Raw genomic sequence first — 18,973 nt, forward strand, 5'->3', positions numbered from 1 at the left:
CTCAAGCCTCCTCAAAGCCACACCACCTTCCCTGAAAGGGCTTCTCCGCCCCACCCCACTCCCAATCTCAGATGTTTAGATGTAGGCAGGGAGGGAGAGGCACTCTGTAAATGCTTAAGTGCACACTTCATGCAAGCTAAGGCTGGACCACTGGCATTGTAAAAAGGTGATAAAGCAGAACTTTGGCTCAAGTTAACGTCTTTAATTCCACTCTCCCCCCAGTGGGTGTTTCTTGTTAAAATACACTCTTCATATACAGCCGTAGGTAGTGTCTCAGTGGAAGCAATTCCTTGCTTATATCTTTGTTTTGCCTTGTAAGGGAGGTGTTTTGAAGGCACCAGAGAGGAATTTCATGGCTAACTCACTCCTCCACCTGCCCCCTGCATCTCACAACAAGATTTTCTTATTTTTAAAAACTGTGCAGAGTTGCCTCCAGAGAAACCTTTAGTGTGCTAAAACATATTTAGGAGACAAGTTCTAGACTTGTGAGATCTGCAGAATTTGGCATAATTCCTATAATAAATACCTGTGGGCACTAGAATCTAGCAATAACCACCAATTGGGATAGTCAGAACAGTTCTAGGGCCAAGCGGCTGCCTGTAGTGATTTCAGGAGGTCTTGACTGTAATCTGCTTCTTTATTACTACCTGGGACAATTATCTGTTGTCCCAGTTTCTCCTTCAGTGTCTACCTTGAAAAAAAAAGTGTTGGAATTCTATAGCACAGCAAAAGCAACCTTTGTAGTTGCCATCACATTAGAAAGTTTTGAGCCCTTCTTGACTAGTAACTTGACAAAGTTTGACGCGAGTGGGGAACAATGTGGTGTATGAAAAGTTCCCAGTTCATCTACTCTTTATGCCATAGCAGTTTTGCAGTTGATAAAAAGGATCTCAGAGGACATCTCTTCTCTCTCTTAGCAGGCTCACCACAGAAACAAGGAGTGATAAAAGAACCAGAGAGCTCATCTGAAGAGTCCAGTGATGAAGACCAGGAGCCTTCGCAGGTATGGCTTCCTTATTTAGGTACCAGGTGCTGAGAAGAAAGCTGCAAACATTGGCACAAATTCCTTTAGGCTGCTTTGGACATTTGTCCTCTCCTAAACACTGTGTGTTTACACCAAGATTTTTTAAGATGGATGGTAGTAGCACCAGGTTGTCTCTACAGATATAATGCGGCTACTTAAGATGGACTTAACCACGCATCTTTTGTTTCTGTTGAGGACCACGTTCCCTCAGGAGGCATCTGAAAAGGGCCTCTTGCCAGCAGTGGACAGAGCCAGATCCAAAAGTGGGTGGGCAACCTCTTCTCTCTCTACTCCTCATCCGCCCCACCCAGCAGGTTGTTGGGGGAGGGACAGATCACTATTGCCAAGGTCTGATCACTTGTAGAGGGCTTTTGAAATTAGTCCAAGGGCCACAGGTTCCCAACCCCTGCATAGAACCAGATTTTCTACATAATTTTCACTCACCGGGTTAGTATGTTAGACTTGGACCTGGGGATCAGTTCACAGGTCAACCATGGATCCCAGCTGGAGGCACAATAGCACTGTTTCAACTCCCTAAGAGGAGGCTGCTATGAGCATGAATGGAATTGGTCATAAAGCATTTAGGGCTTGTAAAGGTGATTGTCAATAAGAGTGCTTACAGCTGCCCACTGAGGCCTGGTGAAGGAGGCTCTCCTCATTTAATTCTTTTTCAAACTGTCAGATTAATGGGATGAGGGTTGCTTTTGAAAGCGTATGCTCCAGTTCACTTACCTCACATAAGCCCAAATGAACCTACTTCCCTTCAGGCTAGAATCTGAAGGTGGTGACTTGGAGAGGAGGCAGGGGCAGCATAGAATCATAGAATAGTAGGGTTGGAAGGGGCCTACAAGGCCATCGAGTCCAACCCCCTGCTCAATGCAGGAATCCAAGTCGAGCATCCCTGGCAGATGGCCATCCAGCCTCATCTTGAATGCCTCTAGTGTGGGAGAGCCCACCACCTCCCTAAGTAATTGGTTCCATTGTCGTATTGTTCTCACAGTCAGAGAGTTTTTCCTGATGCTCAGCTGGAATCTGGGTTCCTGTCACTTGAGCCCATTATTCCGTGTCCTGCACTCTGGGGTGAGCGAGAAGAGATCCCAGCCTTCCTCTCTGTGACAACCTTTCAAGTGCTTGAAGAGCGCTGTCATATCTCCCCTCAGTCTTCTCAAGGCTAAACATGCCCAGTTCTTTCAGTCTCCTCATAGGGCTTTGTTTCCAGTCCCCTGATCATCGTTGTTGATGTGAAGTGCAGTGAAGTGAAGTGCACATCACAGCATGATGTGAAGTGCCGGGTTCAAACATGGAAAACAGGTTCAGTTGATAGAGTTCACTGCATCACCTTGGATATGTCATACGCTTGCAACTTAAAATACTTTTATTTATCTGATACTGAAATCATATGACGAATTAAGTGATAATTTAAAAAAAGGTGTATATGATAGTTAGTCCAGTTAAATGTAAAAAATATGAACATTGCATTGATTATTCATTGTACACAGGGAAACATTTAGGAATAGCATTTGGGGTCTGTAGTGACTCCCACTATTAACTTCTATGGGATATTGTAGACCACAATACCTTAATGGCACACTGTTTTCTTTAACTTAAAACCACACACATACACAACTGAATGTTTAACATGTCTTTAAGGTTGCAGTCTAAATTAGCTGTTGCTGGGGACATTTAGACCCCTAAAACTTTGGAGCCGCAGTGTTTGTTTTCCTTCCTTATTCTGACTTGGCCTTGTTTGCACATAAGAGTAAGTCAGGAGTCTGGGTTTATAATACATTTTGGAGGGAAAAAATCAGGATCCTGGGTTCGGAAGTCCATTTCTGGTTAGTTTTACCTGCACATGTGAAGGGAGAAGCAAAGCAAGAGCAAGCTGCATGCACAAGCACACTGCTCTTTCATAGTAAACCAGGATAAGGCAGGAATCCTGGCTTACTGTCATGTGAGAACATGGCCAGAGTCTTTAAACAACAAACACACACGTGCGCACACTCACACACAGAACTGGCTCTTCATTGTCAGAGAATCCATGGAGTATGAAATGGCAAAGGTTAAGGGAAAAAGGACACCAAAATATGCAGAGGTGCAGCAAGGTTAAATGAGTTAAGGATAAAATGGATTGGGTCTTTAAGAACATAAGAAGAGCCATGCTGGATCAGACCAAGGGTCCATCTAGTCCAGCATTCTGGTCACACAGTGGCCAACCAGCTGTCGACCAGGAACCCATAAGCAGGACACGAGTGCAACAGCACCCTCCCACCCATGTTCCCCAGCAACTGGTTTATACAGGCATATTGCCTCTGATACTGGAGGTAGCACTTAGCCATCAGGACTAGTAGCTATTGATAGCCTTCTCCTCCAGGTATTTATCTTAACCTCCTTTTAAAGCCATCCAAATTGGTGGCCATCACCACATCTTTAAAGCACGGTTTATATTTACACTGGGTGTAGGCACTAATAATCAGATTAAGTATGGAAATATATTCACAAAGGATACGGTCTGCTTAAATGCACCTGCTGAATTGCAGGGCCACAGAGTGAGAGGAGCACCCCATTGCGGATGGTGCTTTTCTGACCTTCTGTTAACCAGCTTGGCCTGAATAAAGGGCAGGTCCCGGGTGAAAACTGTAGGGTAATGAAATAGTTGAACAAGGGGAGCCGTGTTATGCACACAGCAGCAATTTTTACTTGTAATTTAAGCCATGTCTAAGCTATAAAACATGCTTTTATGAGCAATGTATAGTATGTGCTATACATCTGTGACGCATTAGACTTGCATGCAACCTTGGGAGTGTGCTAATGACCAACCACCTCCCCTATGCATGCTTAACAGGGAGAGAACAGAGAATCAAATTTACTGTATATGTCATAAACTCATAAAACACTCACATAAATGGTCTCTCTCCTCCCCAAATGAAAAATTGAAGTGTTTGAGAGCTTTCTTCTTCTTCTTTCGTTGTGCCTTTCTTCAGCTACTCTAATCCCAGCCTACAAGCTGCTTCCATGCTTCAACCCACACACTAGAGAGCCATGGCGTTGCCTTCACCAGGCAGAAAGCAGAGGTGTAGAGGAGCTTACATGGGCTTAATTGTGGAATTTGTAGCTTAGTCATAAAGCAATATGTCAGCTTTTCACCCCTGAATCCACAACATGCCTCCCTCAAATCTGTAGCCAGAGTTTAACAAGTAAGATCATGGATCCAGGAAGTTTGGAGAGGGAGCAGGAAACAGTTAAGTTTTTGGAGACATATTTTGCCATGAAGATGCAGGAGAACGTGAGTCACAGTGGAATGAAGGCTGGTCGTAACTCTCTCCAAAGGTTTTCTTCCCTAGTATCTCCTATATTGTGTGTGTGTGTGTGTGTGTGTGTGTGTGTGTGTGTGTGTGAGAGAGAGAGAGAGAGAGAGAGAGAGAGTGTGCCTCTCTTGCACATTCACACCACTGTTAGCTTTCCTTATCCTCAGGAATTAGCAACCTGTCCTGCCAGCTCATTCTTCTCCCGTTTTCCACCTGTGCGCCGTATCCCGTTAAAGTTCAGAGTAACAGATTGGAAAACCATATTCCTGGAGTTTGTGTGTCAGCACTGCTGACAAAAGGTGTTGGGTTTAGTGGCCACCTGATGATTCTTTTAGAAAGACTACTTTGAAGTGTCACTCGGTAACTACTCCTTCCTAACCCTTGTATGTGTACTCTTTCTCTCTGCAGTCCCTCTTAAAAGGTTTCTCAGGTCATGTGAAGATCCCAACATCCACTGGGGCAAAGAGCGCTCCCCCTGTGCTATCTAAACAGAGTTCTGGAAAAACTGGTATTCCTGTCATCAGTGCCCTTGCAAAGCCTTCTGGGAAAGCAACCCCTGCTGACAGCTCATCAAGCAACAGCAGTGATTCTGACACAGATGCTGAGGAAACAGTCGGAGCGAAGGCAGGTTAGTTTTGTAGGAGGAATCCTTGCCGAAGGCAGAAAGAGAGAGGAACACTCAAGTAACTCTGTAACTGGATTATGTGGGCACAAGCCTCCACAAATGGACCTGCCAGAAGCAAATGCCCCCTGAGCTCCTGTTCCCACCCTTTCCCTGTGAGCTGTTCTCACAGCTGCCTCTTTGCTCTTAAGATGGCAGTTGTGTTGTGATGCCGTCTTGTGGCACAGTGGTTGTTTTTCCTCAGAGAAGCAGCTGAATACCAGGAAATTAGCCCGCTCCCTTCTGCTAGTACAGCATTTGCTCAGCTTTTCCTTTAAATGTATGGAACAGTGGTGCTTGTTTCTTTAAACAGGGATCTGTATTTCATGGGATGTCTTGCTAAATCTCATTTAGGACTCTCCTAGGCTTAGATGTTTTAATGCGGGAGTGGGGCAACCTGGGGCCTTCCAGATGTTGGACTCCAACTCCTGTCAGGGGTCCACAAATCAATCTCAATCTCTCTCTCTCATGCACACATCCTCCCCATGTGACAGATCTCAGGGGAGCTTGCAAGCCATTGTGAGATTGAAAGACAGCATGACAAATGGTCATGGATTATCAGAGTTGCAGTCCAACAACATTTAGAAGGCTGCAGCTTCCTCATCCCTGATTTAGTGTATCTTCTCCATTTTTTGCCAACAAGATGGTTTAAAAGTGGGGAGCCCCATGTACTAAGTTCAACTTTTCTGAGTGAGGGTTGCCCGCACAAAACTTTACAAGTTTGGCACGCTGGAGCTCGAGTGTCTGGAATGCAAGGCTTCCATTCTGCTGTCCATACCGGTCAGGCCTATCCATTTATGTCCTGGGAGACACTAAGATTCTGTGATCAAGACAAATGATTAAGGGCTAGCCGACAGCCCCACCACTAAAGCTTCTGCTGCCATCTCTTGGCGATCCCCAGAAACACAGCAGTCTATTTTTACCTTGAGTGCTGCTTTTACGCATCCCTTGGGCTGGTTGCCTGAAGGGAATAACTGATCAGTGTTGGCTTTGCAGATTAGTCCCAAGTGTACCAGCCAAGTGAGGGTTTGGCATAGCTTTGTGTCAAATGTCCTTCCCCTTTCCTGCTGCCTACTGAAATTGTTCTACAGCTTTCTGAATGAACAAATCATGAAGTCTTGGCAAAGAAAATAGCAAAGAGGAACTTTATGTCTTGCTAAAAGCTGGAGAAAAATGGGCTGCAGAAAATGGTCATTTGGTTGGGTCCCCTGTTGGTTGCATGGCTGCACTGAGCAGGAGTTAATGCTGAGGTGACATGAAGGTTCAAAGGATCTATCTTGGGTCTGGTGCCAGTCATTTTATTAACAAACTGAAGAGTAAATGAAATCCACATCTTTGAAATGTTAGTACTAATTGAATAACATATGAACACTGTGGATAATGTTTTACTACATAGACCAGCCTTCTCCAACCTGGTGCTGTCCAGATGTTTTGGACCACAACTCCCAGCATTCCCAAACAATGGCCATTCTGGCTTGGGGGTTCTGAGAGTTGAAGTCCAAAACATCTGGAGGGCACCAGGCTGGGGAAGGCTGGCATAGATCCTTTTACATCTATATTGTGGCTCTTTTCCATTATGAAACCCAGGGTGACCTACATGGGGTTCCCAGGTGTTCTCCCATCCAGGCACTGACCAGATCCAGAAACCCACTTTGGCTTCAGAAAAGCTGCTGCATCATGTGCCTTCAGACCAGTGATTCTTGGTAAAGTGCGAGGGGCTAATCACATTTCAGACGCCTGCCAGGCTGATGCCTTTGTGAAACTAGGGGACAGAACAGCACAGTGCATGATGGGATGGGTGGAGCATGACCTCTTTGGGGAAAGCTTCAGGTCAATTTGGACATGCTAAAGCACAGTGCTTCTCAGTGCAGGTGGTAAAATGCCTGAAATGCCTGTTTTGGGTTCCTTGCTTTAAAGTTGTTATGCCACCAAAAAGCAGCCCAGCCATTGATGGTTTCCTGGAGCAACTCACCACTGGCCTCACCCCTGCCCCTGTACAAGAGCAGTGTACATTTCAAAAGCCATGGGGCTTGTCATGTGAAGTGTGCACCCAGAACCACTCTCTTCACCAAAGGAAACAAATCTCTCATGCAGGTTGCATATGCATAAGTCCAGCCTTCCCTCACCCTCTTTCAACATTTCATCATAAGCTTAGTTATTAATTTATTAATTAATTAATAACTTAGTTATTAATTTGGTGGGTGATATGATTTACCTGTAAGCTGCACTGTTTATGAGATGGAAGCACTCGATAGGCGTAAGCTTCTCAGTGGCTACTAAGACTGCAAAGAACACTTGTCACCATTTGTTTCCATTTGTTTCTACAGGGATTAGCTCCTTGCCCTATTCTGGAAGGGAAATGGTTGCGGCCAAGATGAGTAAGGGGGCTGTGGCAGGGAAAAGAGGACCAGGCGTTAAGTCCAAAGCCTCCACAGCAAAGAAATCTGCAGCAAAGGCTCAGAGCAATGGCAAAGCAAAAGGAACAGTTGCAGTACAATTGCCACTGCCCTTGTCCAAAGCTTGCCCTGCGGGAGTCAGCTCTGAGAGTGAAGAGGAAGAGGCTGTCGCCCACATTCCTGGTGCAGGAGCCCCGGAAGATGCACGAGCCACCCCTGTCGTAGCAGTCAAGACTCCAAAAGCAACAAAGTCATCTAAGGCTGGAGTGAAAGAGAAGCCATCCAAGAAACGGAAACCGGCAGCTGGGGACACTGGCACAGGGGAACCAAAAAGGAAGAAGCTTAAAGCGCAGAGTGACCTAGAGAAGCTGACGAAGAAGAAGAAGGCAAAGAAGAAATCGAAGTCTCCGAGCAGCACCAAAACACCAAAGGAAAAAGCTGGCAAAGAAAAGAAAGCCAAAAAGAGTAAGCGCACCACCTGCACACACACGTCTGAACTCCATGCAAATCGATGTTCCCTGCCCTCTTTTGTTTCTTCTATTTAGCACACTCTGCTGCCCTCAGATGGGCTCATGTGGTATTGCTTACCAGCAACAAATCTTAATCTGCACTTGTGTTAGTAACCAAAAGGAAGCCTTCAACATTTCAGACAGAACGTTACTCTATAGAGGAGGGCCTATGTAGCGGGTCCCGCCCTGGTATCCTCACCCAAGTCCAAAGATGGCTTTGGGTTTCCCAGAAGCTAACATTGCTGCTGGCCTTTGAAGGGGGATGAGCACAGCAAGAGGAACAGTGCAGCAAATGAATCACCTCCCATCCCATTCCCCTTGGGCTTTATAGTCCATGGGTGACAGCCCTGCCATAGTACCCCTTGGTTCTACCTCTGCTTCCAGCTTCAGACCCCAAAGGGAAGCATTAAGGGGAATGGGCCAAGAGATAGTCTCATCTGCTTGTGCTCAGCAAGAACCTATTCTCTCCTCTTCTGCTCCTCCTGCAGTCAGTTTTCCCAGTGGAAGATCTGGCTCTACTCACAACCATCCGTGTGCCTCTAGTTCTTTTTAGCTTCTTCCTCCTCCTCCCTTCCCTCATGCCTGGACTTATTCCTGCTGTGACCACCAGCCCGTCTCTGTCCTAGTTCCAGGCCACATGGAAGGCTGAGCTATGATTAGACTGTCTCCAGTAACATGATCCAAACCCAGGTATCAGGAGCTCCTTTCTTTCTGTTCCTGCTAAACCAGTGTGGACCCAGTATTGTTTTGGATACACCTATTTAGTTTGTCCCTTTAACTCATGAGACTATGCTACACACAGTCCAAGCTGCATTGCTTGTTTTTTGGTCATGTTGTATTTTTTTTTTATTGCAAGCTGCTTTGGCTGTTGATTTTAATGGAAAAGCAGCATATAAATATAACTCAAAAGCAAAATGAAAAACAAGCTTAATCTTTGCTAGCACTTTATCCCCATATAAACTGGCCCATCATATTGGCCTCTTTTGGTGCCTTCCCCAGCATGCGGGTGCATGGTTTGGGGTTGGTTCATGGACAAGCGCTTTGAGCGGCAAAATCTTTCCTGTTAAGGTTGTGGCACTGCTTAAAACATCATTCTGCAGCATGCATCTGAGCAGGAGCTCTGTCTTTTGCAAGTGCATCTAGGGACAAAAGCCACATCTGGGCATCATGTCCCATAAAAAGCACAACCCTCACAGCTGGGGTGTGTCTGCACATGCAGGAAGGGTGTATTCACTCTCAGCACCGACCTTCTCCCCCCACCCCCTCCACATAGCAAGGCAGACAACAGGGAGGAGGAGAAGGCTTGACTATTTCAAATGACAGGGCATTTGCATAGCCAGAGAGCTAGGAAATGGCAGCCTTCACTGTTATGGAAAAGGGAGTTCCGCCTTTAAAATTGGAATGGAGGCTATTTCCCTAGCTTCACAGACAGAGCAAAAATGCATGCTTCAGTTCCAAGAGCTGCTGGGGTGTTGTTGTTGTTGTTGTTGTTGCATGAAACAGTTAATTGGGTAAGTCATGAATATCTGTGCAGATGACTCAACAATATTAAACCTGTATTTAATCGCTGAGAACTGCTGTTCTCACAGAGAACAAGCGAGTTACTGGACCGCTCTTAAATACTCTGTTGGAAGGGCAGCTCTGGCCTGTGTGTAGCTCCTGCTAAAGCTTTGTATGTTGCTCTTCTTTCACTCTGCTGGCTCATAAGCGGCAGTTGCAGCCTTCCTCTAGCAAAGGATGAGAAAGGGAAATGGAGTGGGTGGAAAGAGAGCCAGGGGACGGTTTTTGATAGAGCTGACTAACCATAGCAGGGCACGTTTGGGGGGCACAGACTCTGGCAGGCTTAACATAATACCTCCCCACCTTTTTGAAAAAGCCATGTATGCACAGTTTTCTTGCAGTACTTCCTTTGATTGGTGTCTGCAAAAATGGGGCTTGATCCAGAAACTTGATCCAGAAACGGGGGGATCATATCTTTAATGTAAAAGGAAATGGGGTGTCCAGTATCTGCGCTCATGCCTGTTCTTAATCAGCCAGGCAAGGCAGACCTTCAGCTGGTCCCTCGACAGACCTGACTCTAACCTGAGCCGCCGCCACCACCACCTGTTTTCCCCCTTGGGCACGGTGCTAGTGATTGAGGGCCCGCTGAGCCACATGTTCTGAGAACACTTCTGTCATAGTGTTTCACCAGCCTGGGTAACTAGAGGTGATGTTCTGCATGCCACATCTGAGTGATCCCAAACACCTTACTGCATTGATTCAGGAAACACCCCGGCAGGACAGAACCTGCTTCCAAGGGCATCCCCTATATCTGGACCTCCTCTACCAAAAGAGGATCCATGGGCAAAGGGCCGGCCTTTATTATCTCTGCTGGCGATAATGGCCTCTTGAAATTGTGGGAATGTGTTTCTGGTGCTTCCCCCTAGACTACCTTGCCACAATATGGTGCCCTCCAGATGTATTGGATGTCAACCACCTGGCTGAGGATGATGGAGAGTCTTTTTTTTATTTATTTGCCTTATTTATTTATTTATTTATTTATTTCCCCCCACCGCCACCTTTCTGCTGAGAAGATGGCACTCAATGTGGCTTAAATCCATAGATAAGAACTCAATTAAAACAGTAATAAAACAAATATATTAAAACCACAGTGAAACACAACACTGACTAAAAATAGATCCGCTTATACGCCAAAGTCCTGCTTGAATAAAAAGGCCTTTGCCTGCAGGCGGAAGGACAGCAGAGAGGGAGCCAACCCAATACACCAGGCAGGGGGAGGCTGGTCTAGACCTAGGCCATCCACAGCTCCCTCTTGGGTCCCCCATTAAGAACATAGGAATCTGCCCTATACTGAGTCAGACCCTGGCTCCATCTAGCACAGTATTGCTGACACTGACTGGCAGCAGCGGCTCTCCAGGGTTTCAGGCAGGATTCTTTCCCAGCCCTACTCAGCCATGGAAGCTCTCTGGGTGACTTTGGGCCAGTCACAGACTCTCAGCCCAGCCCACCTCACAGGGCTGTTGTTGTGAGGATAAAATGGAGAGGAGGAGGATAATGTAAGCCGCCTTGGGTTCCTTGCAAGAGGAAAAAAGGCGGGGTATAAATGCAATAAATAAAATAAATAAATGCCAAGCATGTGCTCTATCACACTGAGCCATGGGCTCTCCAAGGAATGCATTCATGGACAAGTTGCTAAGGGAGAGCGGGATGTCTCTTTTGACTACTAGGCCCCAAGTTTCAAGCAACAACATCCACCAGAGCAGCCAAACCTTGGGCTAAATACATTCCCATCTTTGATTTTACCCAGTAAATGTTGAATCCCCTGGCAAGAGTAAAAGAAGGTTCCCGGAGTATTGTTGGTTCTTAACATGATCCTGTTTAAAGCTTGTCAGGTCAACCCACTTCCATGCAGCCCAGGACTTGCTTTTCACGCTCAGTATACTCTTGCTGCGCCCTGTTGAGCAGCTAGGCTATATAAGCATTGGGCCTGTGGTTCCCTCTCTGTTAACCACTAAGACAAAATCAGCCGTCCCCTCCTTGTCCATGGCCACTTCTAAGTAGAAGGCATCTTAAGATCAGGTGTTGACCCGAGGGCTGACTTGAGGTTTTTCTCTTGCCCTTTGGTGCCCCCCTGTCCAAACCCAAACTGCCTCCTCTTTCAGGAGCCTTTGCAGGGAAAGCAGCAGCAGTCTTGATGACCTCAAGAACGAATTCTCCAGAGAAGCTCAGCAGGCTTAAAAATCTCCACAATCTGTAGGAAGTGGGAGCCTTGTTGTTGTTGTTGTTCAGTCGTTCAGTCATGTCCGACTCTTCGTGACCCCATGGACCATAGCACGCCAGGCCTTCCTGTCCTGCGCTCTCTCCCGGAGTGTGCTCAAGTTCATATTCATTGCATCCGTGATGCTATCTAGCCATCTCATCCTCTGCCGTCCCCTTCTCCTTTTGCCTTCAGTCTTTCCCAGCATCAGGGTCTTTTCCAGGGACTTTTCTCTTCGCATTAGGTGGCCAAAATATTGGAGCTTCAGCTTCAGTATCTGTCCTTCCAATGAGCACTCAGGGTTGATTTCCTTTAGGATGGACTGATTTGACCTCCTTGCAGTCCAGGGGACTCGTAAGAGTCTTCTCCAGCACCACAGTTCGAAAGCATCAATTCTTCGGCGCTCAGCCTTCCTTATAGTCCAGCTCTCACAGCCATACATTACTACTGGGAAAACCATAGCTTTGATTAGACGGACCTTTGTCGGCAAGGTGATGTCTCTGCTTCTTACTATGCTGTCTAGGTTGGCCATAGCTTTCCTCCCAAGGAGCAAGCGTCTTTTAATTTCATGGGAGCCTAGGAATGAATTAATCTCTCTGCCTCTCCACTGCTCTCCTTCCCTCTCCCATGGGCACCCCTTGGAAAGATACTTCTTGCTTATATATCTGTGCTTTTTCACCATTTTGGTTTTGAGGGCTGCCTCCCTTGGTGCTTGCAACAGAATTGATAAAATCTCTCCCTTTTGCTCTCTAGTGTGAGTGTATATATCCAGACATTATTCACAGCAGCCCGCCTAGGAATGCTGGCTGTGTCAGCTGCCTGGAAGGGGGGTGAACAGATTATTTTATTCAGGGTGATCTGAACCAAGTGCGGGACTCATCATGTATCTGTCACCACTTGGAACTCCAACAACTTTGTCATCAATAAACTTTAATAAAAACACATATACTGATGACAATAATAAACAGTAAGCTCAGATAAATGAAAATAAAACACAACATAAGATGTAGGCTGATAATACTAATCTTAGGTACTCGGAGGAAACACCACCTCCTTGTGTTGAGTGATCTAAATGTAGATATTTCCTTAATCTAGGAAAAATTCCATGGAGCTCTGCAGATGATAACCTAGTGACTGAATAGCTTGTTCCGCTTGAGCCTCCCTTTTTATAGACAGCCAAGCAGACTTCAGTTACTCTGGTTAAGAACATCCTCTAAACAGAAAACAACCATTTTCTAACTAAAAACAAACACAAAATGGCTAGACAGTTTTCATTCATTTACACCAATATCGATATTCCAGGACTTATTTCTGCAATACACATCCCTTTGATGTGAAGCTGAATGTTGGTGGGAAAATAGTTGACTTAATGCTAGATATTTGCAGAACAGACACCCATCCACCACTCAGCTGCAGTTTTAATCTCTATCGTGAAGACTTCTTGTAGCTGTAGTAGTAGTAGTAATAATAATAATAATAATCCCCTTCAATTGCTTCAGAACCCATTTTCTCGTGACAATACTGGTGCAGTATCCTTGGGGAATCTGGTGTAAGAGTTCCTGCATTTAAAATCCTTAAAGTTGGGTGTGTTGTTTTGTGACTGACTATAGCACTGTTTTTGAAAAGCTGTGGTCTTACTCTTCTCTTCCTCACCCCCCGGCCTTTATGTTTTGTAGAGAAAAAAAGCAAAAAGCTGGCATCTCTTACTGAAGATGGGTCACAGAAGAAAAAGAAGAAAAAGAAGGTAAGAGGACATTAGGGAAGCTTGATCCTCTAATGTAAACCTATCTTTGACTACTTTTACGTATTACAGTGCCTTAGAATGGTGCTGGATGGAACCAACTGTTCTCTGTCTGCGCGCGCGCGTGTGTGTGTGCACGCGCCTGTGTACAGTGATTCTCATCAGCCTTTAGGATTTTACAAGGAATCCCTTTCAAATCACCATCAAATTCAAGTTTGCATTGAGGGGATATATGTAGGGGGGGGGGTGTACACACACATGTGAGAGAGAAGAGAAGGCTGGGTGCGAGGGAAAGAGCAGTCCTATGTAGGTCTACTCAGAACTTGAGACCTGCTGAGTTCTGTGGGACCTCCTCTCATGTAAGTGTGTACAGGATTTCAGTGGTGCCCGTGATATTTTCTCAAAATTCCAAATGTTCCCATGGGCCCAAAAAGGCTGGAGAGCCCTGCTTTAGAGAAATAAAGGCCAAATGTATCAGATCAGAAGGAGGTAAGGGAAGCTCTTTAGTGTGGGTATTATGTCGCAGAGGGGATATAGGAACAATATCCCCCAGTCAGGGATGCAAATGTACAGAATTAACGAATGCAGATGTCGTTTTTATTTTATTTCCTTTATATCCTGCTTAGAGCAGCTTACAGCAGTTTTCTAAATGTTAATAATCCTGTCCCCAATGGGCACACAGTCCTAAGGTACATGGCTCTGCTCCTCAGTGATTTGCCGCCGCCTCAAAACCATAACCTGTGAAGAGGGGTGGAGGTTTATTTTTTCCTTCTCAAACTTTATTTTTAGGGGACAGGTTTTCTTGAACATGAGAAAGGCCACCCTTTCCCTTGCACTTGTGTTGGGTGGGAAGACTTGCCCTCGCTCAGATGCAGCATCCAATTTGAGAACCCTCTGCTATGAGCTGGCATGTCGGGTGGAGGGATGGGTGAGGCTCCCAGCTCAGTTCTCTCCCTCCCATGCTAGCTTTGCATGTGTAGTGAATGACCTAACTTTGGGGCACATTCAGACATGTGTGTGTTTCCTCTTTCTCTCTCTCTCATGTACACGCACGGGCACGCACACACACAGTCCTGAGGCAGGACGGTGCCACACAAATTGCATCATGTTCCCTGGATGAGCTTGAACTTGTTTGGATGAGCTTCAACTCTGGCCACCTTGGAAATATTCAGAGTACAGTTAGAGTAGGCATCGCCTGCATGTCGGCACTTGGACTGAAGCTACGTGCAAAACAGTTCAGCTGGTTCCAATCTCCGTGTGCGTGCAGTGTGATGGAAAACTTCTACTGAACCAAGCCCATAAAATACTTTACTTTGCTCAGTCATGGTACACTCTCATACTGTGGGGCTCTGTTCTGTATGAATATTGTGATGGCACATAACAAAGCTGTTATAATCTTTTTACGACAGGAAACATCTGATCCTCCAAAACTTTGTCACTTTTCGGCCACACAGGTTTGGGATATGCATTTAACCCAGGAGGCAATCTTAAATTAAAAAGAAGAAAAGAGCAGTAGTGCTAGTTTTCCTTAACATGGCTATACTAGCAGGTGTCCTGAAAGATAAACTGGGCTGGACTGGCAGTTGGACACATAGTTTTTCTGCAGCTTGTATTCTTCACCAGGATGTCACAGGAGGTTTTTTGCTTTGGATGTCCTCCGGCATGCGGCCATGAGCAGGGAGCACTTGCTCAATTCTGACACAATTCCTCCCAGGGAGTTTACCCTCCTTCAGCCCAAATGGTAAACCAAACAGTGAGTCTTGAGGCTGACCCCCCACCCTTTCCAGAACTACATTTTGCATTGGAGCATGAGATGTCTTTGGATGTCCTTTCCCAATGTGCTTTTTATTTCTTAAAACAGGGCACTTGGCCAGTGTGCGAGATGGAGGCAGGAGAGAGGGTTTGTCAGGATTCCCCTTATGACCTGGCAACTCCTTAAGGATCTCTTGCCTCCTTAAGAGTCCCACCTTCTTTCTTTTAAACTTCCCTTCCCAATAATGCAGGGTTTACGCTGTAGGCGTGGGGCGACTGACACTCCAGACACCTGAGTGTTAACCACAACAGTTTACTGGTAAATTAAAGCAAGCAAATCACAACTAAAGGTATCAACATAACAGAGCTGAGTGATACAAAAGGCATTAAGAGAAAATAAAGGTTGCAAAGATGCAAGTTCCTTTACCCTAGCTGCGCTTAGACTTCTCCAGACTGCTTCTTCCTGCTCTCTCTTCAAGCTCTGGTCTTCTCTCTCTTTCTCACTGACTCTCTCCCTTTTTATCCCTTCCTTCCCCCAAAACCAAAAGTACTGTTTCAAACCTGGAGAAATGAAACCTGACACAGGAAAATCAAACTTAACCAGGGAAATGAAACTACTCTTCTCAGGGATACCCCCTCCCAACAAAAAAACCCAGGCCTCTAGGTAAAAAGGTAAAAAGGTAAAAAACCTTTTTACCTTTCCTTGCCTCTGTAGGCCTCAAACCTTCACAGGGGTGCATGGGTGGCTGACTCTAGGAAGAATTGTAAGGACTTATTTCACCATCTGAACCTGGGTCTGTGTTCTTTATGCTATGAAATGAGACAAGGATCTCCAAGGCAGCATCCACTGTGTGTGTGTGTGTGTGAGAGAGAGAGAGAGAGAGAGAGAGAGAGACCCACACAAATCTAAGTACCCTGTTTTGGATTTCTTTCAGAAAACTGGTGACCTTGAGGGAACAGCGTGAGCATGTAAGTAACGTTAAGTGCTCCACTGATTTATTTCGTGTTAACATGGCAAATCTTAGATTTATGTCTCTCTCTTTCTGGCTAGAATCTTTTGCTTAGAAAAAACACTCATTCAAGGGAGCTGGGGTTTTCTTTCCCTCTATGAACACTGTTAATTTTAAAGCAGCCTGCCCCATGTTGGATTACATCTCCCATAATCCCTGACTATTGCCATGCTGGCTGGAGCTGATGGGAGTTGCAGTCTGTCCATCAATAGCTGGAGGGACCCAGGCTCGAAAAGGCTGGTCGAGGGATATGCATATTTGTATTTTCTTTTAAAATATTTATGAGCTGCCTTTTTGGACCACATCCACCCAAGGCAATGAACAAAATACAAGTATAAAAATACAACAATATAAATAATATAAATAATGTACATATAAATGATATGCTTGTGTTGGCAGAAAAATCCACCATGATGCTTTTAGGCCCATTCCTTTAATAACTAAACCTACAGGTGGAAAAGGATATGGGGTGAATGGTGAGGGGTTTTCCCCTTCAAGTACGAGAATTTAGCTGAGGTTTCAGCTTGTCTATTTTCACTGCTTGGAAGAGGATAGGTAAAAATGTATATTTTCCACAATAACAATTCTTTTCAAACTTGTGATGACTATGTGATGGCTCTGTGTATGAGAGTGGGTGGGGCTGAATTTCTGGACCAAAACCTATTGGACCAATTTTAATGTTTACAGGTTTATGCATTTAAGCTGCCTCAAATCTGCTTGATGGGGTGGGATGCCGATACATAATAAATACATAAAGTGCAGCAACTGTAATGTCATAGACATTTTGCCTGAATTAGATCTCTTCCCAGTGGCTCTCCATGAAGCCTCCCGCCCCCTCGACACAGCTGAAGAGGGATTAATAAAAGACTCTCTTGTGTACCTTGTCCCCAGAACTGACCCTACAACAAGAAAAAAATGTTCCCCCTCCATTCCTGTTCTTTCCATAGGCAAATGTGGTAGAATACCAGCACCACCTCCCAGCACCTCAGATCAGCATTGAGGGTTCTCGGTTTATGTATGCATTCTATTTTTTAGTCCACTGAATAGCAAAAGTTCTCTGGGCTAGTTACATGATACCATTAGAATAAAATATGCAATAAATAACATCAGACAATACCAAGCAGCATCAGAGATCACCACTACAACCTGTTTTTTGGCTTTCGGGGGGGCGGGAGGGGAGGTTCTCTGGTAGCCTTCTATGCCATCTTAGGTAACTTTTGTCCTCTTTAGAGTTCAGGAGGGGAAACCTTACACTGCAACTGAACTGAAAATCAAGATCTTTCTTTTCCTTTCCTTTTTGGAGCACATCCTTTATCCATTTACCTTTAAGAAGACATTAAAAACAATTGTGTGACACAATCTGGAATAGGTCAGCTGAAGACTTATAAAAGCCTACAAGACTTCTTGCTTTGAGACGCAGGCTTGAGAATCCTCCTATGTGACAAGGTCCCTTTGTGTGGACAGTCAGGTGAAAGGAAGCTAAGTCATTGGCAGGAGAAAGAGGTGCTCCTCTTTAATGTGTGAATGCAAATAGTTGGCAGTTGCTCATAATAATGTTTGCAATCCACCCAGAGAACAGTAGTTATTGGGCAGATTAGAAATGTAATAAACACATAAAAATAAGATAAAATAATACAGTTGCAGACTGTGTTTCCCTTCTCGTTACTAGGCCCACCACTTACTGGCATGATCTCTCTCCTTGTAGTATAGAACTTTTTATCATTTCCTCTTCCCAACTCCCCTTTTCTTACAGTGGCTTCATAGGACGAAGTGAAGACTGGGAGCGTTCAGCAGAAAGGAACTGTTTTATCTTTTTTAAACAAAAGAAGACCTGAATGTCAAAGATTTGAATTTAAATCTTAATTTATAACTATTTTTTAACAGTGACTTTTAGAGCTAAGCATTGCTTGCAATTGACCTGGGTAAGGGGTTGGGAAGGTACACTGATTTCATTGCCAAGAGAGAAGATGTGAATACTGTCACTATGGAAATGGAATATGTGGGGATCGGGAGATGGCTTTGATTGCTCAATCTCTAATGCAGTAATTTCTTTAATTGCTATCTTCACTTCCTCCTCTACCCCCATTCAACCCTTAGGAGTTATATTTTTGAAAGGAAAACATCACCCTCCCTCTTCATCCTACCAGATTTCCAGTTAACTTTTATTTTAACCTTAAAGGAGGAGGAGGCCCACTGACTCTAGTCTGTATCTATCCTTCCTTCTGGTATTTGTGCTCCATATGTACGAAGCTTTGTTGTACCAAGATTGGCTTTTTGTCTCACCTTTTTTCTCTCTCTCCCTTTTTTTAAAAAATAGAACACAATAAAAGATTGACTGGAAAAAAGAGTGTGCGTATCTTTGGAAACTAAAACTGTACAAATCTCTCAGCAGCTTGAATGTACCTGAGGAATTTGGCTAACTAGACACACCTGTGATTTTGTATTGAAGCCGATCATGTGTTTTGCCTTTGTCTTTTTTCTTTTCATTTTGAAAGAGGAGCACGTTTCCAGGTCTCACAGTTTGAGGGAAAGGTTTAGGAAAACATATCTCAGGGCGGACCAGAGGACTAGTGGTTGTTCTAGAGAGTCCCGCCAGCTACTCTCCCACTGCAGCTGGAAAGCAGGGCCAGTGGGGCTCTCTGGAGCACCCACTGTATGCTGCTGGGCAGGCAAAAGCTCCAGAATGTCCCACCAACCCCGCTCTCCCCCTGTAGGAGGTGAGCAACTGACAGGGCTCTCCAGAGCACCTGGTGTAGTATCACCTCACTGGAGTGAAGTGGCAGCTGGGAGCTCTCTTTGTAGGGAGGGAGCATGCAGT

General features: G+C 45.2%; 1 protein-coding gene across 3 annotated transcripts in view; it reads left to right on the forward strand.

Annotated features, from left to right (window-relative positions):
- The window catches only part of TCOF1 (treacle ribosome biogenesis factor 1), a 67,613-nt gene extending 49,119 nt beyond the window's left edge, over positions 1 to 18,494 (forward strand). For 2 of the 3 annotated variants that reach the window (XM_084839151.1, XM_084839154.1), the window contains 6 exons: positions 918 to 1,003; positions 4,738 to 4,957; positions 7,318 to 7,851; positions 13,329 to 13,396; positions 16,081 to 16,114; positions 17,909 to 18,494. In XM_084839151.1, coding sequence (XP_084695277.1) covers positions 918 to 1,003; positions 4,738 to 4,957; positions 7,318 to 7,851; positions 13,329 to 13,396; positions 16,081 to 16,110 — 938 coding nt within the window. In that variant the 3' untranslated portion in view covers positions 16,111 to 16,114; positions 17,909 to 18,494. The remainder of the gene's footprint in view (positions 1 to 917; positions 1,004 to 4,737; positions 4,958 to 7,317; positions 7,852 to 13,328; positions 13,397 to 16,080; positions 16,115 to 17,908) is intronic. The other variant, XM_084839153.1, reaches the window with a different exon arrangement.
- The last annotated feature ends 479 nt before the right edge of the window (positions 18,495 to 18,973 follow it).

Source organism: Heloderma suspectum, chromosome 2 (assembly GCF_057233095.1).
Source record: "Heloderma suspectum isolate Gila_16-S chromosome 2, 16-S_ref, whole genome shotgun sequence".
NCBI classification, from domain to species: Eukaryota; Metazoa; Chordata; class Lepidosauria; order Squamata; family Helodermatidae; genus Heloderma; species Heloderma suspectum.